Source organism: Dryobates pubescens, chromosome 26 (genome assembly GCF_014839835.1).
Source record: "Dryobates pubescens isolate bDryPub1 chromosome 26, bDryPub1.pri, whole genome shotgun sequence".
NCBI lineage: Eukaryota > Metazoa > Chordata > Aves > Piciformes > Picidae > Dryobates > Dryobates pubescens.
The window spans coordinates 15819550-15846362 of NC_071637.1; the positions used below are offsets into that span (position 1 = coordinate 15819550).

General features: G+C 65.0%; 1 protein-coding gene across 1 annotated transcript; it reads right to left on the minus strand.

The window, feature by feature from the left end:
* Positions 1-8352: 8352 nt before the first annotated feature.
* Positions 8353-18200, minus strand: KIAA1755 (KIAA1755 ortholog). Its single transcript, XM_054173704.1, is given in 15 exon segments — positions 8353-9407; positions 9490-9681; positions 10495-10617; positions 10909-11047; positions 12077-12225; positions 12408-12506; positions 12988-13104; positions 13670-13756; positions 14678-14771; positions 15191-15314; positions 16012-16149; positions 16261-16382; positions 16617-17542; positions 18004-18152; positions 18155-18200. Coding segments are annotated over 15 exon segments (3447 nt in total). The 3' UTR covers positions 8353-8465.
* Between the last annotated feature and the right edge of the window lie 8613 nt (positions 18201-26813).

The following is a 26813-nucleotide window of genomic DNA, read 5'->3' on the forward strand; positions in this document are numbered from 1 at the left end:
GGAGCGGTCTGGGTCCCACCTATTGAAAACAGCCTCCCAAAAATAAGAAAGAGAGGGGAGAAAAAAAAAGAGCGGCCGGGGCTGAGCGCCCGGCCCCTGCCCCGGCCCCCGGTGCCGCCTCCGGGGCTAGGAACGCCGCTGGGGAAGAGGAGGGGAAAAACCCCGGGGGGGAGGAGGAGGAGGGGGACTGTGCAGCTCCCACCGAGGTGCCAGAGGCTCGGGGAATGTTTTCTCCATATAAAGTTTTCCTTCCCGGGGCCTTATCTCCGTGCCCGGCCGTTTCTGGCAGGCATGCGGCTGCTGGAGCGGCAGCAGCTGGTCCCTTCCCGGCAGCACATCCCTGGGAGCTGGGGGGACAGCGGGGAAAATGGGCTGGAAACCTTGCTGGGGGGGTGGGGGGGAGCACAGTGCCATGGAGAGCTGGGCACAGGGCAGGGATCAGCGCTTTCCCTGGCAGCCCTTGCCCCACGCTCTGGCTGTCCCTCTCCTGCGCAGGGGTCTCTGGCCCCACAGGGCTGCCTGGCCTGACCCTGGGCATCCCAAGGGTGACCCAATGCAGTTGAGGCTGCCCAGCAGGGGCAGAGACCCTACATCAGACCCCCTGTGGGGGGCTTGGGGTTTGGGAGTGCCCCTGAGCAGCAGCCTGGCTTGTGATGAGCAAGGTCTTGAGCTCTGGAGCAGATGTGGTTTAGCCACTGGTTTTTCTTCCCATGATTTAAGCTGACCAGGGGCAGGGCCAAGGTTGAGGTTTGCTGCTGGTGGAGCCCTGTGCCTCTTTGGCCCTTGGCCAGGTGCAGGACACTGCAGCCCCTGTGCTGGGGGTGTTTGCCTACTTGGAACCCTCCCCCCCTCGGTTTGGGGGTTGGTGGTCACCCCAGGGCTGCTCCAGTTACTGAGGACCTTCCTGTGGATGCCCTGAAGGTGGCTGGGGTCCATCACTTGGTGTACTCAAGGGCCCACACACAGGCTGTGCCCCTGCTGTCCTGGACTCTCCTGTGTCCCAGTGTGCCCTGTCCCAGCCCTGGCTGGATCTGTTCCCCTGGTGCTCAGGGCAGTCTTGGCAAGGAGCAAGGATGCAGGTGGTGCTGTCTGCTGGGGCATGCCACAGCCCCAGGGTGGCAGGCTTTGCAGTGAGCTGTGCAGCTCCTTCAGCTCCACAAAGAGCTTCTGGGCACCACCACTGCCTTTGTGACATCTCAGCAGGCCAAGAGCAGGGGGGGGAACCCCAGGAGATGAGGGCATGGCTGATTTTTGCCCCATGTTACCTAGGCTGGCAGCAGGGCAACATCCCTGGGGTAGGAGCTGAGCTGGTGGCTGCAGCTGTTGGGGGGGAGCCCCATCCTTCACCCCTCTTGTGGGCAGCTGGGAAGGCAGGTCAGAAGGAGGGCAGCAAATCCTTGCTGAGAGACAGCTCAGGGCAGCTGGTTTTGATGGAAGCTATCCATGATCCCTTGGTGCTGGCAGTGTGGGCAGAGCTGGGTCGATGCAGGGAGGGGGTCCAGGGGGCTGCCCACCTTTCCTGGCATCAGGGGCACAGGAACCCCTCTCCCCTGCCAAGCCACAGCAGTGGCAGGGCTGAGGGAGGGCTGGTGGCAGCAGGACCTGCAGCCCCACTGCAGCTGTTGTTGTCTGCCACAAGTTGGCACTGCACCCAGGGCTGCTTCCTGGGCACAGGAGCCTTTGATGATAAGTGCCAGGGGGTTGGGGCTCACTCTGGGGCGTGCAGGGCCTGGCTCTGCCCGCACAAGCCCTCTCTTCCTCTCGGTGTGAACTCTGGATGCACTCAGGTGTTCCTTCTGCTCCAGGTGCAGGTGGCACAAACAGCTCCCCCGGGGCAGTGGCAGGCAGGCTGTCCTGGCTCTGCTGGGAGCAAGGGCACTCTGTCATCGGGAGGGTGCTGGGGTGTTTGGGGTGCCGAGGTGCCAGGCACTGGCCAGGCTGCAAGGGACTCGCTGCCATCTGCTCTTCTGGCCAAGCACGGAGCGGGGACCGCTGGCAGCGTCCGTCCCTGCCCTGGCACCTCTGCCACAAGTGGCCAGAGCTGAGAGCCCTGCTGTCCCCTGGGGCTGTCCAGGGAACCCCGGGCCAGGTCTCACCGCCTCAGCCAGGGGAAACCTCCCTGGTTTCCAGTTGCAGTGCCCGCTCCGCTCCCCGCCGCCTATCTCGGAGGCATTGGTCAGCCCGGGCAGTGGAAAACGCTGCCCGCGGGAGGCCACCCCCCCGGCAGGGTTATTTTTACTCTCTTCACAAGGTTGCATTAAGAGGGTGTTTGCAGGGCTGGATGGCCAAAATAACCTCTCATTTGCTCAAGGTGCTCAGCAGAGGACTGCGACTTCCCTCGCACCCACCCCAGCCCTGGAGCCGCTTCAAAGGCTCCCCGGGGCGGGCAGAGCTCTGTTTGCTCTCCTGGGTGTGAGCTGGGGAGGTTGGCAGCCCCCGGCTGCGCCCGCACATCACATCCTGACTCAGTCCCTTGTGCAGGCAGATAAACAAGCCCTGAAAGGGGACAGTGTCTTCCTCTGAGTCGCTCGCCTCGGCTGTCAACCGCCTCTAACAGATCTGCCCCGGCGGCGCCGCCCACCCCGGGGTGTTCCCACGGCCTGACCCCCGCGCAGAGCCAAGGGCTGCCCCCGGAGCTGGGGTGACCCATCCGCTCCCCACCTCGTGTGGTCACCCCAGCGCCCGGAGCCTCTCAGTGAGGAGCCCAGCATCCTCCCAACCCTGCCCCAGGGGCTGGAAAGGGGGCGGCGGGGCAGGGATGGCTCTGGGCAAAGCTGCAAGGGTGGGAAGCTGTTTTCTGCTCTCGCTGATGGGGAGGGTTTGTGGCTCCCCTGGCACAGCCTGCCCTGGCACACCAGAGCTGGAACAGGGCTCGGGGCTTGTGGGCATGGCAAAATAGCTCAAAAGTGGAGGGAGGAAACACCTGCAGCTGCCCCACACCTGGCAGGGCTGGAGCTGAGGGCTGGGCAGTGCCAGCAGGCAGGGCGGGTGAGGGCAGCCCAGGCTGGCAGGTGAGAGAAGCTGGGGGCTGTGGCTGGGGGCAGTGACTGTGGGCAGAGCAGAGGAAAGGCAGCAGCTCTGTGAGGACATCACTCCTGGCTTGGGGGTTTTGGTTGCTGTGGGCACCTCTGGCACTGGGCCAGTGGTTGAGCAAGATGAGCTTGGCCCTTTGGCAGGGCTGCTGCAGGGGCACAGCTTTGGCAGCTGGCACAAAGGGGCTCTTGCTCCTGGCCATGAGCAGTGGGCAGGGCTGCCCTGGTGCAGGGCATGGGGCAGCTTTGGGAAGAGTGGCAGTTCCCAGGGCAAGCAGGTTGCCTTTCCACCTGGACCCACAGCCACGTCCGGGGAGCTGAGTTGCCGTGGGGTGAACAGGCAGAGGACTCTCACCACGGGGGCACAGCAGCCTCTGCTCACCAGGCAGGAGGAGGGATGTGCTTGGTGCTGGGCTCTGGCTCACTGCTCTTGGCATGCAGCGAGCCAGAGGCTGTCTCAGAGAAGCACAGAGCTGGCAGCAGCATCCCTGCAGGTAGCTGATAACCAGGCAGCTGATAACCAGGTGCCCTGGAAAGACCTGGGGCCAGGCACAGCAACCTCTTCCCAAGGTGGGGGGCTCAGGAGCAGCTGCTCATGTCCCCCTCTTTGTTCTTAGGCCAAGGCCATGGTTTTGTTCAGAGGGAAGGAGAAACACAACCCCCCTGTGTGTCTCTGGGTTTATCCCCACTCTGGTGAGGGGCCAGGAGGGCTGGGGCAGGGGAAAGGCTTCCCTGGGACAGCTCCTTCCCACCCCCTCCAGGGCAGTGGGACCTGCAGGTGAGCAAGGGACAAGGATTCTGCAGCCACCTGGAGCTTTGCCATGCTGGTGGCCCAAGGGTGGCCACAGTGCTGGTCCCAGCCACTGGCTGGGTCCTGTTGCACAGGAGTGGGTGGGCAGGAGGCTGGTCCTGCTGCTGGTGAGGGTCCCACTGTGCTGGCCCCTGGGGCTGTGGGGGTCAGACACATCCTCACTGGCAGGGCAGCTGTGAGCAGGGACACAGCATTTTGCAATCTGAACTGTTTGAACCTGGTGGGAGGTGAACTGTCCTCTCCCAGGGCCCTTTCCCAGAAGCTTACTGGAACCACCCCCAGGGGACCAGTTCCTCCTTCCCACGAGTCTTCCACCCCCTTCATGGCAGGCAGGGTGGGTGGGAGGCAATCAAGAGGGGTCTGCACTGCCCCCTAACCCCTTGGTGTGTGGTGAGTCGGTGTCCCTCTGTGAGCATGTGTGCCCAGGTTTGATGACCAAAGCCACCAGGGTCCCTGGGACTGGCACACAAGTGCCATGCTTCCCCCAAGCAGGGGGGGCCCTGCACCTCTCTGTGCCCTCAGCAGCACTGGTGGGTGTCCAGTGGGCCACTGGACAAGCACTGGCATCCTCAGGGTTGCCAGCAGGCCCTTGGAGGGGGCACAGCTGGGACTTGGGAAAGCAGCCAGCTGCTGGCTGGACCAGACTGGAGTTAGGTTTGGCCCTCAGAGTCCAACCCTTTGGTGTTCCTGGTGTCCCTTTGGCGTTCCTGGTGTCCCTTTGGCGTTCCTGGTGTCCCTTGGCATTGTTTCTTTGGTTTCCCACACTGTTGTGGCCCCCACGATGCCCCCCCAGGAGCAGCAGCCACCTTGGCTGGGTGGCAGGAGAGAGCCAAGCTGGCTCTGCTTGACAGCAGAAGGTTGGAGGTCAGGAAGCTGCTTTGGGTCGTCCCTGCTCAGAGCCACTTCCAAACCCCTGGCATGATAGGGATGGAGCTGTTGGCTTTGTGCTGCCCTTCAGGTGCCTCCTGCTGTGTTTACCTGCTGAGTTGCCCTCCAGTTGCCCTCAGGAGTACAGGTCCAGACTCAACCACACTTCCACAGCCTCAGTCCCACCCTGTGCTTCAAACCCCCCTGCGGCTGCTGGCAGCTGAGCCCCGGTGCCAGGTGCTGCCATACCGAGCCCTTGGCAGCTCCACTGGCACCAGACCTGCTGGAGGGGGGGCCTGTCCGGGGGGGTTCATGTTGTCCCACTTGTGGCTGGCTCTTTAGTTTGTCTTGCCACCCATTGTCCACGCTTTGCTCCTTGCCCGGGAGCAGGGCACAGCTGTGGGAAGGCTCCGGCCCCGGTGGCTCCTGCCCTGCCTGCTTCTTCCTTCCTCTTCTCTCCATCTGTGGTTGAGAATTCAGCGACCCCCACCCTGCCCCCACAGCCTGCGGGGGAAGGGCTTGACGGGAAGGCAGCAGTGAGGAGGAGGAGGAGAAGGAAGAGTTGCTGATCTTGGCTGGATCTCCCTGCTCAGTGCTGACCTTGGTACCGACTGCTCGGCGGTGGGGGATGGCTGCCTGCAAGAGCTTTCATGAGGAAGAGGAGGGCAGCCCCCTGGGGCTCCGTGACCTGCCTCCTGTCTCCAGGGTGGTTTTGTCTTCTACAATGAACACTTAGCACCTTTTTCCCTCGGGGGGAGAATAGTCCGGACAAGTTCAAGAGGCCCCAGCCCCATAGCAGGCTGGGTACCGGGGCAGGAGCTCCCCTCCCCGGGCTGGGCTGGGCACGGTGCTCTGGCACTGCCAGCCCCCTGCCACCCCTGCCCCGTGACAAACGATTTTGCCATTTGGTGGGTGGGAGCTGGATGTTGATTAACTCCTGGGCTCGTCTTGCTGGAAAGGTTATGGCTTAATTGGGCAGCCCCAGAGCCATAAATCAGGAGCTGAAGGCTCAGCAGAGATAAGAGTGATGCAGAGGGCTGCAAAAACACTTTGTGCTGGGAGGGCTCCAGCTGTGCCCAGCCAGATGTGAGGCTGAGGGCGGCGCAGGGCTCCTCTGAGGAAAGGTTTTGCACTCCAGCAAGGGGCCAGAAATTCTTCCCTCTCTTATCAGTGAATCTCAGGAACTGCAAAATAACCTTGGGGACTTGCTGCTGCTGCTCCCTTCTTTCTCCCCCTCCTCTCCCTTCTTTCTCCCCCTCCTCTCCCTTCTTTCTCCCCCTCCTCTCCCTTCTTTCTCCCCCTCCTCTCCCTTCTTTCTCCCCCTCCTCTCCCTTCTTTCTCCCCCTCCTCTCCCTTCTTTCTCCCCCTCCTCTCCCTTCTTTCTCCCCCTCCTCTCCCTTCTTTCTCCCCCTCCTCTCCCTTCTTTCTTTCTCCCCCTCTCCCTTCGGGGTGGGGATGTGGCTGTGCCACGCTGGTGCACCAGGCTGAGCTATCAGTTATGGGCTGATAAGGAGGAGTCCTGAGGCCACCGCCTCCTGCATGGGGGATGAGGGTCAAGAATCTGTGTCCAAGGAGGCAGGTGGAGGCACTGGGCAGTGCAGGGTGCCATGGGTGTGTGAGGAGAGGACACAGCTGTCAGCAGAGCAGAGAAGCCAGCAAGGCAACTGCCAGGGTGGGCTTTAAATCCTTCTGGAAGAAGAGGTTCTTTGGCTCTCACGAGGAGCTGTGCTCCATCCACGCATGGGGCTGGGGAGCAGGCAGGCTCGGGGGGCGGGGGGGAGGGTAGCACAGGATGGGGAGCAGAGGTCAGCGTGGGGCCGGCCAGCCCCGGGCGGCTCGCAGTGGCGGTCGGCGTCCGTCTGCTCCCCCTTCAGCGCTCTGTGTTGCATCAGCTCCGCGGAGGGGATTTCTGGAGCACTTCAGGCTCGGCCCAGGGCCAGGCGGTTGGGCAAGAGCAAACATCATCATGGGAAGAGGTAGGAAGAGTGACTGGGCTGGGGTGACCTCGGTGACACTCAGGACGTGCCGCCGACTGCAGAACGGAGTGGAGCCGGCGGGGTTCACCCAGGACGGGCTGAGCAGACCTGCCCTGGCGACTCCCTGCTGCCGAGGCAAGGGGAAGGGGCCAGACCCCGGCCAGCAGGGCCACAGTGAAGCAGGGACAGAAGTGCTGTGGGGGACTTGGTGTCTGAGCTGGAGAAGACGGAGCTTGAAAGAACCCCAAGAGCAGAGCACGGGTAGGGGATGGGCAGGAGGTCCCAGGGCAGTGCCTGGGGAGCCCGCGGGGATGGACCTTCGTTAACACTCATTAATGACTCGGGCAGGAGGAGGCTGAGCTGCGGCAGGGGGGTGGCCGTGACTGCAGCCTCCAGAGAAGATCTCAGCGGGGCTGGGCTCGGGGACTTGGCAAAAACAAGGCTGAGGGGGGTATGAGTGACTCTGAGAGACGCTGGGATGGGCAAGGGCCCTTTGCTGAGGCACAGCACCCATGGGGGCCGTGAGCAGGCCGTGGCTGGGAGGAGGAGAGGGTTGCCGTGGCTGCTCCTCGCCGTGCCCCATGAGCTCATGGTGCTGTCTGGGGTACCCGAGCAGGTGGTGTGACTCTCTGGGATGTGCCATGGGGACAGGATCCCCAGGGCCCCTGGGCTGTTTGGGATGGTGATCAGTGAGCTCACAGCCAGCTCAGCTTTGGGACAGCATGTTCCCAGCGAGCAGGGAGGCTGGGCAGGATGACACCACCCCGGCGTGCACCGGGAGTGAGAACCAGGGGTGGGAGGCTGCTCTTTGAACCCCCCCAAAAGGGGCAGAGGCTCATTCTGCAGGTGGCTGCAGCCTGGCAGAGGGGCAGGGGACAATGGTGATGAGCCAGCAGTGGTTTGAGCAGGATCATCCTACCAGCAGGGAGAGGCTGGTGGTGGGCAGGAGAACCAGGCTGTGGTCACAGAATGTTAGGGGTTGGAAGGGACCTCTGCAGATCATCCGCTCCAGATCCCCTGCCAAGGCAGATTCACCAAGACAAGGTCACACAGGCACACACCCAGGTGGCTTTGGGATGTCTCCAGAGATGAAGACTCCACCACCTCTCTGAGCAGCTGGCTCCAGCTCCCTTAAAGAAGTCCTTTTCCATCCATCCTGGGGGCTGAGGAGACTCCTGTGGTGGCACAGGCTGCCCGTTGGCCCTGGCTTGGGGCAGCAGCAGGGAGCCTGGCTGGGCAGCCTGGCTCTGGGCAGGACACAGCTCCAGGAGGACCATGCTGGGTGCTTCTCTCTGGGTTTATTACCATTAATGAGGTTAGTGCCACGTTAAGGAGTGTGCAAGAACAGAATGCCCATGGCTGGCACTGCCCAGGGCTGCAGTGCAGGGGACGGTGCAGCCACCCAGCAGGTGGTGGAGCTGCTGGGCACAAGCACAGCTCTGTGCTGCCTCGGGATGCTCCAAGCACAGCTGCTGGCTGCCTGGAGCCTCCCAGCTGTGCTGGGCAGACCTGGCTGGCCCTGGGAGGCATCCTGCACCCCAGGCACAGGTTGCTGCACACCTAGTAGAGGATTAATGAACCCCAAGAGGCTGGTGACGAAGTTACTGCTGTCCCACGGCGGGGGCAGTGCTAAAGATGGGCAAGTGGAAGACCCCCCCAGGGCTGAGGGTTGGGTGAGGGGTCCCAGCATCCCCCCTCCAAGCACGGCCTGTCCCATCCCCTTGGCGATGGAGACCTCCCCAGCTGGCCAGGGACAGCCCCGACTGGAGGGGGTTGGTTTTACTTGGCATTGGCTTTAGCTGGACTCTTGCTGTGGTGGTTCTCCAGGTAGACAATCTGGGGGGGCTTTTCGGAGGGGCAAGGTGGTCTGGGACTCTGGGGGTCCCGGGGCAGAGCCAAGCCCCCTGCTGGGGCCTCCTCGGTGGAGTTCTGTGAGTCTGAGTCTTCGGAGGACAAACTGCTCTGGCTGGAAACCTGGAAGTACTGCGTGGCTTCTGCGGGCAGGCCCCGCGTGCCGGGGGCTGAGGCCGTCCCGAGGGGCACAGAGGGGGCACACAACGGGTCAGCACCCAGAAAGCGTGCCTGGGGAGGCAGGATGAAGGGAAGCCTCTGAGGGAGCTGGCTGTGATCCTGGGCGAGGTGTCCTGCAGCTCCCAGGCTGGCTCTGCCCTCGGGTCTGGGCAGGGAGGTGCCAGCAGAGCCGTGGTGGGGGGCACGGTCCCCCTGCTCTTGGGGCTGTGGGGAGCTTGGCTCTGCACCCGGCGTGGGGCTGGCGACGCTGCTGGCCTGGGATTGTCCTGGCCCCTTGGCCCGGGGCTCTGGCTGCTCTGCTGGCCCCCAGCCCCCCAGCCCCACCGGCCTGGGGCTGGTGGCTGCTTTGCAGACTGGAGCTTCCTTGCAAGGGGCTGCAGCTCCTGAGCCAGGGGGACTTAAGGCATCTCCCTGCCCTTCAGCTTGTGCTCCCCAGGCCTCCTGCAGCTCTGCCAGCATCTCCTCCAGGACCTGCCGGGTCTCCTGGTACCTGTGCCGTGCCTCGGTCCAGGCTGCCAGCCCCTGGCTGCTCTGCATCCTCCGCAGCTGAGCCTTCATCTCCTGCAGCTTCTCCAGGGCAAACTCCACCGACAGCTTCTGGAAGGAGCTCTGCAGGCACTGCAGCTCCTGGCCCTCACCACGCCGCGCCCGGGCCGGGCACTGCCCGCAGTCCAGCTGCAGCGCTGCCAGCTGGGGAAGGGGACAAGAGAGGCTGTTTGCTACGGGCGCCCGGCCGGCGCCGGCGCCGCGGGAGAAGATCCTGGGCGCTCACCTTGCTGGAGACGCGGCCGAGCTCCCGCAGCAGCTCCTGCTCCTCCTGCCGCCGCTCCACCTGCCCCAGGAAGCCCAGCAGCTTGGTCTGGAAAAGCGCCGCAGCCGCTCGGAAGGGATCTGCCTCCGGCAATGCCCCGGCCCGGAGCTCCGCCGCCTCCTGACACAGGGCCAGCCCCTGCCGGTACCGCGCCTGCGGGGGTGGCAGGGAAGGCTCTGTGCTCAAGGAACGGCACTGCCCCGCCGTGCTGGGACGTGTGGCAGTGTCACTGCGTGGGAAAGGTCTCACAGAATCATGGAATTGTTTGGGCTGGAGGAGAGCTCCAAGATCCTCGAGTCCAACCTTCAAGCCAGCACCACGACAGCCATCAACCCACGCCCCCAGGCGCCGTGGCCACACGGTTCTGGAGCACCTCCAGGGCTGGGGGGCTCCAGCACCTCCCTGGGCAGCCTGTGCCAATCCCTGACCAATTTCTGGGCAAGTGAGAAGAAAGGAGGAGAAGATGGACTGCCCAGACCCCTGCTCTGTCCTGGCTTGGCTCTGAGCACACAAACAGCACCATCCTGTCCTGAGCAGGCTCACCTTGTCTCAGCCTCCCTGCACTGCCTTAACTAAAGAGACCTCATCTCGGGGGGTGTGGGAGGAACCACTCCTGGACCACCTCCTTACCTACTGCCTGATGGACATCCAAGCTCTGCAGCCCTGTGGGAGGAAGGGGGCTGCGAAGGACGAAGTGCAGGAGGGGTCAGGAATGGCAGTGAGGAGCAGCACAACCCTCCCCTCAGCAGAGCAGGATGGTGCCAAGATGCCAGGCAAGCTGGGCTTGGAAACTGCAGCTTCACCCAGCCAGCCTGGGGCCCCCTGGTTTTGCCCAGAAGCCTGCTTCCAAATCAAACTCTGTGAGGATGCTTGGTCATTTCTAACTTGGCATTTCCAGCTGAGGTGTCCAGAGCTGGCAGCAGGACCCCAGGGCTGCATGTCACAGGCTGTCCCCTCCCAACCTACCGTAGCCTGGGTGAGGAACTCGTTGAAGCGCTCGGCAGAGCCCTGGGGGCTGTCAGGGTTTGGCTCCTCGGTGCCCATCTCCTGCAGCCGGGCTGCTGCCTCCCCGTCCAGCCAGCAGCCCAGCTGTGGGGGAGAGCAGAGCCAGGGGTCAGGTGGCATCAGACACCCCCCTGGCACCCCCCCTTTCCTTTACCCAGCCAAGCATCCCACCCCTGGAGTGCTCACAACTATAATGAAACCGAAGCTCAGGCTCTTCTCCAGGCTTCCTTCGGCGTTAGAGCCTGGGCAAAGGTGCCCAAAGTGCTCAACCATGGGAGCACCACGGGGGACAAGGTGGGAGCACCACGGGGGACAAGGTGGGAGCACCACAGGGGACAAGGTAGGGACACTCAGAGCAGCACCCCAGGGACCCACCTTGCTGAACTCAGCCTCGAGCTGCCGGACCTTGCGGAGGAGCTCCAGGCGCTCCAGGCAGGCGTTGGACTGCGACACCAGGTCGTGGAGCTGCTCCTCCAGCTGGCTGTAGAGCCCCTCAGCCAGCTCCATGCTGGTCCTGGTGGTGGGGAGCAGAGGGGGTGTCAGTGCTGGGTGCTGCTGACACTGCAGACACTGGACAAGGCAGCAGGCAGGAGCCTGGGCTGGGCAGCTCCATGGAAGTGGGCACCGCTGTGTGGGCAGCCAGGAGCCAGGGAGCAGGCAGGCAATGACCCAGGATGTGTGGCTGCTCAGAGCCTGGAAGGTGTCCAGGTCAGGAGCCAACCAAGAGACCTTCTCCCCATCCTCCTTGCATCCTCTGAGCCCACCTGGGAGTCGAGGGCTCTCCCTGTGCTGTGCTGGGCAGCAGGCTCCAAGCCCTGCACGCTGGGCATGCTGCAGAGGAGCTCCCCGGCCCTAGGGTGCCCGGGCACCTCCTCATCCCATGCAGTCAGATGGATGCTGGGGACCATGGGGATGGGCAAGGGTTGGCTGCCTGGCCCAGCTGAGCAAAGAGAGCAGTGGGACTAGAGCTGTGCATGCACCGGAGGAGTGTGGCATCACCGGAGGAGCGTGGCACTGGCAGACACATGCAGCGTTGCTGGGTGAGTGCTGGCATCACCAGCGGGGCATGGCACTCCCAGGCATGTGCAGCATTCCCAGACAAACGTGTCACCACCAGAGGAGCACGGCATTCCCGGACGTGAGCGGCATTCCCGGACGTGAGCGGCATTCCCGGCGCGGCGCGGCCGGCCGATCGCGGCACCGCCGGGGCTTGGCCCCATCTAGCGGCTTCGGCTGCCTGGAGGGCTCCCTGCAGGCTCTGCCGAGCAGCCCGGGAGCGCGGCCAATGCAGCAGAACCACCCCCCAGGAGGAACTGTGCCCCCTCCCCAGCCGGGACACCCTGCACGGGGCTCTCTGGGATGGCAGCTCCAGCATCGGGAGCTGTTGGCAGGGCAGGAGAGAGCAGGGCGCAGCTCTGGGATGTGCTGGGCAGCAGCTCCTGCCGATGGGGACCCCGAGGGGGAGTTGGTTCTGTGGCCAGCCGAGGAGCCTGGGGTCTCCAGCGCTGCGCCCCCCTGCGCCGGCAGAGCCAGGGGCTCTTACCTGACGTGGGCCGAGGCACGGAGCTGGGCGGCCTCCCTGCGCAGCCTGGCCAGGACAGAGCCTCCCTCCCGCTGCAGCTGCAGCAGCTGTGGGTCGCTCAGCACCCTCCCCATCAGCGCCTGGTGCCTCTGGATGCAGGCAGCCACGTCCTGTGGAGGGAGGTGGGGCACGGGTCTCACCTGGGGGCTCACCTGGCAGCTCCTGGGCCAGCCCGGGACCCAGGGACAGGCAAAGGGGACAGGGGACAGACCCATGGCCAGGAGTGGCCGGTCTGGGAGGAGCTGCAGCCCATCTGGGGGACTGCAGAGCGGCTCTTTGGAAGCCCCAGCACCTGTGTCCCTGCCAGAGCCTTGGTACCACACAGCTCCTGGATGCAGCTCTGCAGCACCTCCAATGCCTGCCTGAGGCCAGCCACGAAGGGGTGAAGCTTCTGCCAGAGGAGACACAACAGGTCAGTGGGGCTGGGGCAGGAGGGCAGCCTGTCTTGGGAGGGAGGAGGAGGAGAAGCAGTGCCAGGGAATACCATGGGGCACTGGTAGGGAAAGGAGCGTGGAGATGGATGGGCAGGAGGGGGTTGCCCTGCTTGCACTCAGAGCTTTTCTTTCCCCTCCCCTGGGCTTTGCTGCTGCTTTTCTAGGGGTGGCTGAGCGGTGGAAGCCGTGTTGGGGACGGAGGGGCCTGGCAAGGAGGCGAGGTGATGGCTCAGGGCGTGACAGCAGACACCTCGGGGAGGCGAGGTGATGGCTCACGGGGCGGGGGCAGGCCGGGGAGGGGAGGGGGGGCGACAGCTCAGGAGGTGGTGGCCGGCACAAGGGGGCACAGCAGGGAGGTGAGGTGGGGGCACAGCAGGGAGGTGAGGTGGGGGCACAGCAGGGAGGTGAGGTGGGGGCTCACTGCGTGCTGACAGACACCTGGAAGAATTGCACCCACTCGCCGTGGCAGTAGGGGAAGGAACCCTCCAGCTCCGGGGGCAGCTGGGAGCTGTCGACGAAGCGGCCCAGAGCCCTCAGCGACCCCAGGGTCTCCACCTGTGGGGAGGGGGCTGTGAGCACCGTGGCACTGCACCAGCTCCCTCCCCAAAGCCCTCTCCCCCTCGGTCCCCCCTACCCAGGGACAGCCTGGAGCAGGGCACAAGCCCCTGCTGCCCCCACAGCCACCCTGCCAGGGTAGCAGGTCCAGAGTGGTGGCCCTGGGAGTGTGGCACATGCCGGAGAGCTGAGCAGGGCTGCAAGCTCTGCCAGCAGAGCCCTGCCAGGGGATCCAGCTCGTTAATGGTTCACATTAGACTAATTAAACCCAGCAGCACTGAGCAATGAACTCCTTCCAGTTGGGACTTAATCATCCCAGAGCCTGTTGTGAGGCCAACAGAGGTAACTGGGACGGTGCTTGGCTGTCACCTGCCTGTGCAGCACATCAAGCCCAAGGGTCTCATCCTGCACGTGGCACAGGAGCACCTGCCCTAGCAAGGGGCTGCTCTGCCTGCAGGTGAGGAGACGAAGGTCCCTCAGGGCAGGGGGGCTCCTTTCACCCCAGCTCTGCTCTTCCCAAGGGAGGCAGAGAGGGGCCAGGAGGAGGGGCCGGGGAGAGGCTCACCTGCACCCCGGGCAGCCGCTCGCGGTGGGCAGCCAGCTCCTTCTCGGCCAGCAGCAGCACGGTGTGGATGCAGCCTGGTGAGGTGCTCTGGGGGAGGCAGGGCAGAGTCCCCGTGGCAGAATCCCCACAGCAAAGCCCTTGGGGAAGAGTCCCCCGCAGCAGACCCTGTGGCACAGCCCTGGGGTTCCCCAGGGTGATGCCAGGCCTTGTTTCGTGGGGAACGGAAAAGGTTGGCTCAGGCCACGGCCTCCTCCCAGCCACCACCTCCCTGGGCAAGACCCTTCCCTGGTGACCTGGCTGGTGTGGCATTTGTGGCACAGGCTGCAAGGATGCCCTGGGCAGGTGGAGGCAAGGGCAGCTGTGCAAGGAGGGCCCCACTGCCCCCGGGGCTGTGCAGGGCACTGCCTCAGCCCTGGCACCAAACCCCTGCCAGGACCATCACTGCAGAGCCCATTTCCAGCTGAGCTCAGCCAGCAGGGTGCTGAAGGGGTTAGGGGCAAACCATGGTGCCAGGTGCCAGTGGAGATGAGGACAGAACCTGCAGGGCTGGGAAGGGCTCCAAACCACCAGAGCCTTGGGCTGGCACCTGAGGAGCTGGAAGTGCCAGGTGGGAGCTCTGTTTGGGGCTGTGCCCCTGGGGCATGGGCTGTGCCACCACAGTCATGCCCAGAAGTTTGGAAACCAAGTGGCAGCTGTTTAAGCACTGCCAGACCTACAGGGAGTTGGGAACTGGGCTGGGGAGCTGGGGAGGCAGCCAGAGGGACAGGGGTTTGCCAGGCCAGGGCACCGTGGTGCAGCCAGGAGCTGCCAGGGCAAATCTGCACCATGGCACTGAGGGGCAAAATCTGTGAGTGAGGTAAAAGCAAGGCCCCAGGGCTGCTGGAGAGGCTGCTGCCAGCTGTGCATCACAGTGGGCACAGAGGAGCCTCTGAGGGACCCCAAAGGGCAGCAGCTCCTGGGTAGGGACCCCCTGGCATGTCTGTGGCACAGGGCTGGGGCCAGGCATACCTGGGCAGAGCGGAGGGCACAGAACAGGACAGGAGCTGGCAGCTGCTTCCTGGCATCCACCACCACGGTCAGCCCCGAGTCCTTCGCTCCTCGCCTGGCAGGGGGAACAGAGCAGGAGGCAGATGGCACCGGTTAGAAGTGAGGCATGAAGTGGGGGTCCCTTCCCTCTGGCAGGACCCACTCAAAGCCTCCTCCCACAGCTCTGTGCCCCTGGGCAGCAGGGTGAGGGCAGGGAAGAGCCAGCAGCCACCAGTGATGGGCCTGACCCTGTGGGATGCCCCAGCCAAGGGCAGTGCCAGGCCCTCAGAAATAGCTGCCTTGGCTAAAGGCATGGCACAGGGGCCCCAGGGGTGGCTGCAGGGGGGGCTGGGCACACGGTGAGGACGTGTGGGATGTGCCCAAGCCAGCACGTGCAGGGGGGTGGGCATCCCCCCCAGCTTGGCCTAGGAACTGCCCAGCACCCCTGAGGCAGGAACCATCTGGGAGTCTCCTGAAGGTGCTCCTGGCACTTACCTGGGCAGGGAGCAGAGGTAGAGGATGAGCCTTGCCAGCTCGCCGGCCGAGCACCACGCAGCTCCCCAGGCACTGCCGCTGGTGGTCACCTGGAGCAGGGCCCTGCCCAGCCTGTCCGAGCTCCCTGCAGGGACAGGGACAGGGACCGGTCACCCCCCCAGCACCCACCCCCCGGCTGCCAACTCCAGCCCTGAGCAAGCCCCCAGAGGGCTCCCATTGGCCTCACTGCTGCTGGCCATGCAGGGTCAGCTCCTGAGGGGTGCAGGACTGAGCTCTGCCCCAGCTTGGGGGCAGCTCAGGGGACACAGCCCTGGTTCAGAGGGTTCTGCCCAGGTGAATCCTGTGCCACCCTGGCACAGCCCCCCTCCCAGCCCCCCCCCAGATGGGCAATGCCAGGCCCTGAGGGCTCTCGGCAGCGACAGCAGCCCTGAAGTGCCAGGGCAGAGCTCTGGGGAGGTTCTTGCTGGGGCTCTCTTTTTTTCTGGTCACTGTTGTTTCCAGTTCTTGGGAAAAGGAAGCAGCCAAGTGTTGAGTGCTTGGCAGCTGAGCACTGAGAGCTTCACTGGTGAGGAATGGTGTGGGAGGGCTGGCTGCAGCTGGGGCAGCTGCTCAGGGCCCTTGTTTGTCTGCTTTGCCTTTTGCCCTTTGGGTTTTTGTCTGCCCAGCTGAAAGGAGATTTTTCTGCCTGGAAGCTTTGTGGCCTCCAGCAAAGCCCTGAGACCTTCCTCCAGAAACCCACCCCCACCCCAGCACAGCAGCCTCCCACTGCCCCTCCACAGGCTCCTCCTGCCATGCCCCCCCCCGGAGGTGCTGGCGGGTACCTGGCAGGCACACGATGCCCGAGTGCAGCAGCCCGGCGTGCAGCTCCTGCCAGGCTGGGGGCTGCTGGGGGCTGGGCACCATGGGACCGTTCCTGCAGCTGGTGCTTTCCAGAGACCGTTCCTCTGCTGTGTCAGTACCTGCCCGTGGGGATGGAGAGAGGAGCTGGTGATGTGCCAGGGGGCAGGGAGATGCCAAAGCCCCCCCGCGCCCAGTGCCCAAGCGGGCACCCAGCCCTGCTGGGTTGGTACCTTTCCCAGCTGGCTTGGCTCTGCCCATCCGGGGTGAGTAGATGGCAGTCATCTTCTTCCAGGCCCCCTCCTGCTGGCTGGGAGCTTTATCGTCCCCGGGGGCTGCCCCAAGCCGGGGCCCCCTCAGGAAGGAGAATTTGTGAGTGGAGCTGGTGGGGAGCCGGGGGCTGCCCTGCTGTGCCTCTGCTGGCACCCCGGCGCCGGCCTGGGGGGGATGGGGGGTGGGGGGCGTGGGGCTGCCAGCCCCCACCCCGTGCTGCGCGGGGGTCTCGTGAGGGGCGGCGGGGGGTGGCTCGGGGCCGGGGCCATCAGACTCCTCCAGGATGGCTGCCATCAGCCCGGGGCCGAAGCTCACCGGGTTCTGCAGAGCGGCCAGGTAGGAGTCGCGGTGGCGGCACCGCGGGCCGTGCGGCCCCAGCTCCCGGCCCAGCTTCCTCCCCAGGCACGGGGGGCAAGGACCCTCCTTCGAGCCTGACGCCCCCGCGCAGGGCCAGGCATCTGCTCCTTGACCCCCAGCTGTCCAGGGAAGCGCTGTCTCATCCCTGCTCCCCACCGGCCCCGCCGGGGGAGTGGAGGGCAGGGACCGGGACAGGAGGTGCGGCTGCTCCTGGGAGCAGTCCAGCAGGTCCACGTATTCCCCCTCCAGGTTCTGGCTGATGATCTCGTAGAGGCTGGGCATGGCCAGCGTGCCTGGCTGCTTCTGCAGCCCAGCCTGCTCCACCTTGATCAGCCCTGGGTACCTGCCCTGGCTCGATTTCCAAGCGGTGCCCTTGCAGCCCGGGACGGTGCCCGCCACATTGCCATAGGGCACCGAGACGTCCACCGCGCCACGGGGCACGGCCAGGCCGGCTGCTGCGGGCTCAGCTGCGCTTCCAGGAGCGGGGCCCTGCTGGGCGCCGTCACCTCCAGCTTTGGGCTTGTCGATGAACTCGGGCGTGGCGATCTTGCTCCAGGGCAGGGGGGTGACGCCGTTCTCGGTGGCCACCAGGCAGGAGCGGAGCGGCGCCGTCTCCCGGGCGCCGTTGATCTCCTCCAGCCACTCGGTGGTGAAGAGCAGAGGGTAGGCAGCCTCGGGGACCGGCGTCTCCTCCACCGTGCTCAGGTCCCGGGACAGGTGCTTGAGGGTGATGCGGGCAGAGTGCTCCTCGCAGGGCTCTGCTTGCAGGTAGAAGTCCCCGGGCCGCAGCAGCAGGGGGTTGAGGGGTGCCAGGTGGACGACCACTTTCTCGTGAAGACACAAGGGCCAGCCCTCGTGGAGAAAGATGCAGTTAAAGTAGGGAGCCTGGCCGGGAGGAAGGAGACAGTGTGTGAGCCAGAGCCCCCACCGGCTCCATACCCTCCTGGCCAGCCCCTCAAGATCTCTCTGCCCTGCCCTGTGCCCCTGTGACAGGACTGAAGAGGCCAAGGACCTGGTGGCACTTCCCTGAGACGAGCCACAGCAGGGTCCTGCAGTCCCACCCCTAGCCTGCAGCCATTCCCAGGCTGCAGAGGGCAAACCCCACCTGCAGCCTCTCCAGGGCTGTGACAAGGTGCCCTGGGTGTGCCCCCAGCCTTAGCGCAAGGACCGCATGTGCCAAGCTGTGTGCTGGCAGCTGGGCACACTCACTCTGCGGTGAGGGCAGGGAGGGAGCCTGCAGCCTGGCACAGGGCACGGCTGCACAGGGGGTCAGGCATTAACGGCAAGCCCCCGGCGCCCAGCAGCGTGGCACAGGGGCCCGGTGGCACAGGGGGAGGTTGTCTTACGCAGGCAGCCCGCCGGACGTGCTCGAAGAGGCGCTTGGCCGGGATGAGGAAGTGGAGCAGGCAGCAGAGCCCATCCCCTCGGAAGCTGGTCTCCAGCAGCCGAAACACCTGGCCCAGCACGGTGGGGGCCGTGGCTTCGAAGGGCGGGTAGAGAGCCTGCAGGGCACCCTGCACGGCTGCGTCCAGCGACCCGGCATCCTGCAGGGGGGGAAGCAGCGCCGCTGGGGAGAGTGGCCCCGCAGCGGGATGCCATCCTCCCCCGCCCCCCCCCGCAGCCTGTGCCCACCATCCCGCGCAGCACCGCCTCTCTGCCAGCTCCTGCTGCGCCCACGCCGGCGATGCCACCAAGCTCAGGAGGCTCCAAGCCGGGGAGGAACCGGGCGCAGAGCCCAGCAAGCACCGCGCAGCCGGGACCACGGGCACGGCCAGGATCGGTTCCCAGCGCTGGGCTGCCGGGATGAGTGCTGGGCGTGCGGAGGCGGAGGAGCCGCAGCAGCCAAGGGGTTAACCCGAGCCAGACGCGGAGCGTGGGGATGTGCCGGGCTCAGCAGGAATGCAGCAGCGGATGGGAGGAAGGACAAACATCTGAAGATGGATGGAGTGCTTGGTTCAGACTCATCGCCGAGCTCGCCAAGCTCCAAACGAGACTCGGAGCCGTTCCTGGGAAGCGCTGCCAGGGGACGTCCCCCTCCCCTGCACGCTTCCAGACCACGTCTGGGACGCTGGCCCTGTGGCCAGGACACCGGCTTTGTGGCCAGGATGCTGGCCCCGTGCCACGCATGGGCTGGGGGTTCCAAGCCTGCTCTCCTGGCGGCGTGGGGCCGGCTGGCACAGCTGGCATCCGGCGGGAAGCGGCCGGCCGGTTCCCATGGAATCCCAGCTGCGTGACAGGCAGCTCAGGGGTGACCGTGGATGGGGCTGCCTAAAGGAGCCTCTGGGGGAGTGGGAGAGAGACTTCTGCAGCTCCCCAGGGGGGGTTCTGCTCCCATCAGCTGCAAAGCAGGCTGGGGCAGGCGGGCAAACGGTGCCTTGCTGCTGGAGATGGTGCTGCTGGGGAGAGATGCTGGTGCCCATGTGGTGCAGGGTCAGGCCCAGCCTGTCTGCCCAGGGATCATCTGCTGCTCTGCAGTGGGACAGCTCTCTTCTTCCTCCTCTTCTTCCTGCAGAGCTGCCTCTGCCAGCTGCTGGGTACCAAAGAGCAGCCAGGTCCTGGAGCTCCAGCAGTGTCCCTGTGCTCCTAGACTGGCACCCAGGAAGTCAAGTGGGATCAGCTGGAGGTGGGCATTAGCTTGAGGCAAGTAATCCATAGCCTGGGAATCCATATGGAGACAAAGTGGCCTGAGTCAATCTTAATGAGCTGTGAAGAGCTTTAGCTAACAAACTTTGCAGTCATGCTTTGGGTAATTCCTGACTTCTCATAGCTCCACGCAGGGATCTCCTGCCCCTGGCCCTGGCAGGGGAAGCCTTGGAGCCTGGGCAGAGCAGGAGGAGAGCAAGTCCCTTCTTGGTGCCTTGAGCAGTCCCCTGCTGGCTTTCTGCCCTTGGACCATCCATCTTCTCACACTGTTCCGAGGAGGAATGGGAGACCTTGCTCTGGCCAAGCACCAGCTGCAGGGTGAAGCCCAGCTCCATGTTCTTGCCTCCTTCCCAGGCACCAAGCCTGGCCAGGCACCCACCACCTCCCTGCCTGGCACCACCAAGCTCAGCTCCTGCCTTGTCCCAGCACATGAGTGAGGAACCACTGCCTGCAAAGGAGGATCCATCCAGATCCTGATGACAGCATGAGAGAGAGACCAGCCCTGCCAGCCCTGCCTGTGCTGACCTTCACCAGGTTCACCCTTGCCCAGCCCTGGCACGTTCCAAACCCAGCTCTTTGGGAGCCAAAGTCAGCTCTCACCAACCAAGCTCATGTGCACTGATAAAGCAGCAAAGGAGAAGAGAAAGAGAAGCCAAGTCCCCCCCAAAATGGGACCAAGGTGGCTGATGGGTCCTAAACTCAGCCATTGCCCAGCTTGGCCACACCACTGGCAAGGGCTTTGCATGGTGTGGGGGCACAGAGCAGAGTCTAGCACAACCAAGGTGCTTCCAGCAGCCCCATCCCTCACCCAGCATCTCTCAACACTGCTCCCAAGCCCCAGAGCAGCCTCCCCAGGCCCATGGCACACACAGCCCAGCTCCCTGTCTGCGCTCCCACACCTTGGTGGCTGGGGAGAAACAGCCTGAGTTTGGGTAAACTCAGCGTCTGGGGTCCCCCCAGATCACCACCAAACCTCAGCAGAGGGATGTGCCAGGGGCTGGAGGGGCTGAATGAGCCCAGTCCCACCTCAGTGGGATCCCACTCCTCCATCAGTAGGATCACAGGAGCCAGCACTGAGAGAGAGCAGCCAAGGGATGGAGACACCAGGCACAGCCTGTGTCCTGCCGAGGAGGGTTTTGGCCTGTGCTGACTGAAAGGTTTTCAGTGAGTGTCACAAAGCCCTCCGTCGCCGGGGGGAGGGGGGATTTGGGGTAACCGCGGCGGCAGCTCTGCATTCCTGGGAGAAGCTGAGGGCAGGCTGGAGCTGCGCAGAGCCAAAAGCAGCCAATTAGCCCCAGCCAGCTGCAGGGAGGGAGCAAAACAAAAGGCATCAGGGAGCAGGAGGAGATTTACATTTGCAAAGCCATTTCCATTTTAATCAGCCCAAGTGCTGCTAGATAGAGATTGATATTTCTCCCCAAGCACCCATCTTTCTGAGCTGCTTTCCACCAACCAGCCCAGCCCGGAGCTGGGCTTTGGCGTTTCGGGGCTGGGAAGTGGTTTAACTCCTGCCCAGCGCCGTGGGGTGACTCAGCTCTCTCTCCTTTCTCCCTCCAGCTCAGGAAGGAGCCAGGCTGGAGCTCCAGAGCCAGCCCTGAATTGCAATCCCTCTCCCTCTGGCTGTCAGGAACTTTGGCAGGACGCGGAGAGGAGGCTGAGGAACGGCCCCGGCGCTCGGCACAGCGTCGCCGGGAGCCAGGGCAGCAGCCTGTGCCGGCTGCAGGGACAAACGAGCCAGGCACGGCCCCGGGGAACCTCCTGTACCTGCACAGCAGGGGCGCACAGCAGCACCCACCTGCTGCACCCGGACCCCTGCCAAACTTTGCAGGGAAGTTTGAGCAGCGTGGGCAGCAGCCCCACAAGCCCCTGCCCCAGGGGCTGGTGGCCTCCACCTCCTCCACATGGCCTCTACCTTCACACCTCCACGACCACCTTTTTACCTCGACCTTCACACCTGACCTCCAGCTTCACTTCTTCCTTCCTCTGCCTTCGCCCCACATCTCCACTTTCATGCCCAGCCTCCACCTTTGAACCCAACCTCCACCTTCACACCCCACCGTTTCCTTTGCTCTTGACCTCCAGCTTTGCTCCTGTCCTCTACTTTCTCTCCTGACCTCCACTTCCACTCTCCACCTCCTCCACCTTCTTATCCCACCTCCATCTTTGCATCTGACTTGTTCCACCTCCACCCCCGACCTCTCTGCTCGAGATCTCTCCCACCTTCACCCCACCTCCATCTTCACCCCACCTCCATCTTCACCCCACCTCCTCCACCCTCGCTTCCGATGCCCGCCCCGTTCTTGGGAGGCCCCAGGACCGGCAGATGCCCGCAGGAGCCGGCGGGGAGTGGAGAGGAAAGCAGCAGGAGTTCATTACCATGTCCACCGGGCAGTGGCAGAGGCACCGGGGGGGCACCGACTCTCCCTTCCCTCCTCCTTGCCGGGACCCGGCTCCGCTCGGCCGGCGGCTTAGCCCCGAGCTGGGGGCGGGCGGCCCCTGCCCCCCCGGGCCCGGCTGGCTCCCTCCGCCTCTTCTGGGGAAGAGAAAAAAAACAAAGAAGAAGAAGAAAGAAGGAAACAGAAAGCAAAGGCGAAGAAAGAGCGAGAGCGGCGGGGCGGGCCGGGGGAGGGGGCTGGCGGGGGGCGGCTCGGGGAACGCTGCCGGGACGGGACGGGGGGGCCGGGATGGGACGGGAAGCGGGGGACGGGACCGGGCAGAGCCCGCCGGGCGTCCCCGAGGCGGCGGCGGCAGCTCCGTCCTGCGGGGGGAATTGCGTTGGGGTGGATGGGGGGCTGTGTGCAAGAGAAAAGCCCCGGGAAGGGTAGGGGGCCCCCACCGCCCCCAGCCCCACGGGAAAACTCCGCGGATGCTGCAGAGCACCGGGAAAGGCAGAGCCGGGGGGTGAACGGCGCTTGCGGCTCCCTCCCGTTAACTGAAGTCGGTCCAGCGCCGGTCCGGACCCCCAGGACTGGCTTGTGCCCCACGCCCAGCACTCGCCCAGCGCGGGGGTCTCCTTTGCGAGCTGCTCTGAAAGCTCAGCAGGGGGAAGGAGCCTCTCAGGGCTCCTGGGATGTGGCAGCGGCGGGAAGAACTCTCTGGCAGGCAGAGCTGGGATGTGGCAACCAGGGTTGTACAAAACCAACCGGCCCAGGAGCCAAAGGCACAGACTGGGGCTGTCCTGAAGCCACTCGGGGCCACTCGGCCGTCCCTGGGCTCCTCCGACCCTGGGCACCGCGTCCAGCTCCCTGCCCAGCCCTCCTCGGGCTGCATTTGTGTTTGTGGGATGGGGATGGGATGGGACCAGGGGTGGGATGGGACCAGGGGTGGGACAAAGGGCAGGACCAGTGAGGGGACCACAAAAAGAGGTAGGACCAAGCCTAGGACCAAGGCTGGGACAGGACCAGGGAACAGACTGAAGCTGGGGTGGTGCTGGGACAGAACAGGACAAGGGATGAGACAAGGACAGAAGACAGGACCAGAGATGGGACCAGGGCTGGGACTGGGGCAGAGACAAGGGACAGAGCACGTCATGGGGCTGGGGCTCGGATGGGAGCAGGGCCAGGGCTGGGATGAAGCACGTTTGTCGAGGGCTTAGTGAGTGGCTAGGGGACAGGCAGTGAAAAGCAGCAGAGCAGGAGGAGGCACAGCTGGGCTGGGCTGCTGTGGTGGGAGGACAGCACTGGGGAGGGCTGTGTCTTAGCTTCCCTGCTCCTGGCAGCTACAGGAGCCCTTCCACGGCCGGCACAGGTCACGAGTGCTGCCAGGGCTTAGCACCAGCGCTGCGTGGGCAGAGGCTTGGCCACGGAGAGCAGGGCTGGAGCGGCCGGCTCAGCCCCCTGCAAGGCTCCAGCCCGGCTGGCAGCGCCACGGCTGGTCCCTGGCTCAGCCCCGGTCCGAGCCGTCTGCCTGGGATCCCTCATTCAAACGGGGGGCAGCTGGGGCGGCTCCTCCCATCCCAGCAGCAGCCAATTGCTCCGTTAATTGTGCTGGTTCACACACTCCGCTCCAGCCTTTTTATAGTCTCCCCAGCACCAGGGGAGCATGAGCTCATGCTCTGACCTTCTGCAATTGCCTGGTTACCTCTGAAACGAGCCCAGGAACTTCCCTTGGCTCGGGCACCTTCCGGCTGGGGGGAAGGCAGAGAGGCTGACTGGGTCCTGCACCAGCAGGTAGGAGCCCTCCGCGGTGCTGGGGAGCAGGAGGGGAAGGATGCAGAGCTCAGAAGCGTGGAGTGCCCGAGAGCAGCAGCTCACTGCTTGGCCCTGGGGTGTGCTTTTCACCCAGCGTGGGCAGATCCTGCCCTGGATCCCTGCAGCCCCCCCAAACAAGTCCTCCTGCTGCTCTCGGGCAGCTTGGAGGTGGGAGTCAGGGTGCTGAGGGCCAAGCCTGTCCCTCCAAAGGCAGAGCTCCCCGGGGGCCACCCGGCTGCCCCTGCCCCCACAAGATCCTCCTCCTCCTCTGCTCCCTTTCTCCATGTCCTGTTTGTCCTGAGCAGCTGCTGGGACAGGCTTCATGTGGCCTCCTGCCCTGCCCCTCCAGAGGCACAGAGGCACCATTCAGCTCCCCCCAGGCCCTCTGGCCGAGGTCACCATCGCTGCACTTCTGGTGTTTGGGGTCACTTTTCTGCACACTCATCCCTCGTGGCTCTCTGTGGCCCCTTTTGTGTCCCAGGAGGAGGCTCCCAGACCTCGTGTCCCGAGCTGGGGAGCGGAGTCCATCTGTCTGGGGGCCCCGGGGACAGCAGACACTGAGTCTGCTCAGTGTCTGGCAGCATTGGTCCCCAGGGATCCTCCCCAGGATCTTGGGGTGGAGGAAGGGTGAGCGTGGGGAGCCCAGCACCAGGGAGGGTGTCTAGGGCTGGGCTCCTGCTGGGAGCCTCGTTGCTTGTGGCCATGTCCCTGCCCCCTTGGGTCCTCACCATGCTGTGCTAGGTCTGGGGTCCTGGGTGTCCTGCCCTGGCCTGCTCAGGGCTGCTCTCAGCAGAGACTTTGTGCTGGCTGAGAGCCCTTCCCTGCTCCAGGGACAGCTGGGGATGGGTCACAGCAATCCTGCAGCTGGGAAAGCAGCAGTGGAGGAAGCCCTGTGCAGCCCTGGCTGTTTTCAGAGGCTGTCAAGGACATGCAAGTGACAGTGGGCAGTGCCAGGCTGGCAGCACACAGGGGAGCAGGCAGAAGCTGCAGCTCTCCTGCACCTCCCTGCTGGCAGCGCTGCACCAAGCCATGGGCACAGCCACCAGGGGCTCAGGGACAACCGTGGTGGCCACAGGGACCTGGGCAGAGCCTGGTTCTGTGGGTGGCAGTGAGCTTGTCCTGCCTGGCAGGGGCTCAGGGTTGGTTCTGTTTCTGCCTGGGGACTTTTCCTTTCCAAGCTGCCTCCAACCCCAGCCAGGCTGCTCTCACTTTTCCTTGCCAGCTCCTGGGTTTTCCCCCACCTTTCCCCTTTGCTGACCCCCAGCTGCAGCTCACAGCCCTGCCTGATGACTGGTGGCAGCAGTTCCTCTGCCACCAGCAGTGCCTCTGGCACTGGCAGTGCTGCCTGGGGCCCCGGGGAATTCCCAGGCTGGTTGTGGCACCACAAGAAGTGAGGGGGCCGGATTTCCTCACCAAAGGCAAACACATCTGTGTGGCCTTGCAGCCCAAGGAGCAGAAACTCCTGCCACGCTGCCCTGCATCTGCCAGAGGCCATCCTGGGCACAGCTGGGTGCAGCCAGCCCCCAGTGCCCACCCAGGAAGGGGCTTAGTGGGCACTGAGCCCAGCAGACCCAAGCTGGAGGCTGCTGGGGATGGTGCAGAGCCTCGGCCTGAGCCTCATGGCCACCCCAGGAGCCCCAGCACACAGCTTCAGTGTAGTTTGGGTCATTGCATCATGCAGGGCTTGGAGGAAGAGCTGTGGGCAGGAGCAGGAACTGCCCACACGTGCTGGGGAGCGTGGCCAGTGGACAAGCCCTGACCTGGGGAACAAGGGGTGGCCTGGGGTCATCAGGCAGCAGGTCCTAACCCACAGCCCCGGCCAGGAGAAAGGTGGCAGCACAGGAGAGAGGCCTCCTGCAGCTCCTCACCCTCCCAGCTGAGGATGCCCCCTTCCTGCACATACAGCACAGCCCCAGCAGCCGCGGGGGGGCCCTCTCCTCCCCCAGCAGGGCAGCCCCCCGGGGCTCCGGGGCTGGCAGGGCAGGGCAGCCCCCCGGGGCTCCAGGGCTGGCAGGGCAGGGCAGAGCAGCCCCCCGGGGCTCCGGGGCTGGCAGGGCAGGGCAGAACAGCCCCCCGGGGCTCCGGGGCTGGCAGGGCAGGGCAGAGCAGCCCCCCGGGGCTCCGGGGCTGGCAGGGCAGGGCAGCCCCCCGGGGCTCCGGGGCTGGCAGGGCAGGGCAGGGCAGCCCCCCGGGGCTCCGGGGCTGGCAGGGCAGGGCAGGGCAGCCCCCCGGGGCTCCGGGGCTGGCAGGGCAGGGCAGCCCCCCGGGGCTCCGGGGCTGGCAGGGCAGGGCAGCCCCCCGGGGCTCCAGGGCTGGCAGGGCAGGGCAGGGCAGCCCCCCGGGGCTCCAGGGCTGGCAGGGCAGGGCAGGGCAGCCCCCCGGGGCTCCAGGGCTGGCAGGGCAGGGCAGAGCAGCCCCCGGGGCTCCGGGGCTGGCAGGGCAGGGCAGGGCAGCCCCCCGGGGCTCCGGGGCTGGCAGGGCAGCCCCCCGGGGCTCCAGGGCTGGCAGGGCAGGGCAGAGCAGCCCCCCGGGGCTCCGGGGCGGGCAGGGCAGAGCAGCCCCCCGGGGCTCCGGGGCTGGCAGGGCAGGGCAGCCCCCCGGGGCTCCAGGGCTGGCAGGGCAGGGCAGGGCAGCCCCTGGGGCTCCAGGACAGGGCAGCAGCCTGTCAGGGGAAGCCTTTTCCCCCGGGAAGGGTCAGGGTTTCAAACTCGATCCCCTGCTGTCATCCCTCACCCCAAACACGTCCAGGCTCAGCCCCTGGGTGTCCAGCCTCAGATGTGGCTCAGCTGTTCCCTCTGGCAGGGCTCATGCTGTGTGAAAGGCTTTTACAGTTCAACGTTTGCTCAGCTCCAGGGGGACACCTTCTGCTTTTGCTTCCTCGCTGTGCTGATGCCTGTGCAATGCCATTTCTTCTCGTGGGAAGAGGCTCTGGTTCCCCAGAGCTCATCCTGGGGGTCTCCAGTGTTGTTTTCAAACAGCCCTGCTGGGGTCTGGCCTCTTGGATGGGAGGTTTGAGTTGCTTCTCCTCCACGTGGTGCAAGACCCAGCAGGGTTGGGGGCACTGTGGAGGCTGCAAGTGGGGGGTTGGCCCTTCAGCATTCTCCTCTGCTCCTGGCTGCTTGTTTCAGGGCAAGACAAGCTCTGCCCACGGGCTCCTGGCCCTCAGGGGTGGAGCTGGGCTGGCACTGAGCACAGGCTGTGGGTGCTGTTTGGATGCTCGTGGGACACAGCTCTCCCCTGGGTGGTTTGTCCACCAGCACCAGAGCTGCTGGGCTGCTGTGTGCTCTCCCTGCCCAGCCACGACTGCAGGGCTGCACAGCAGC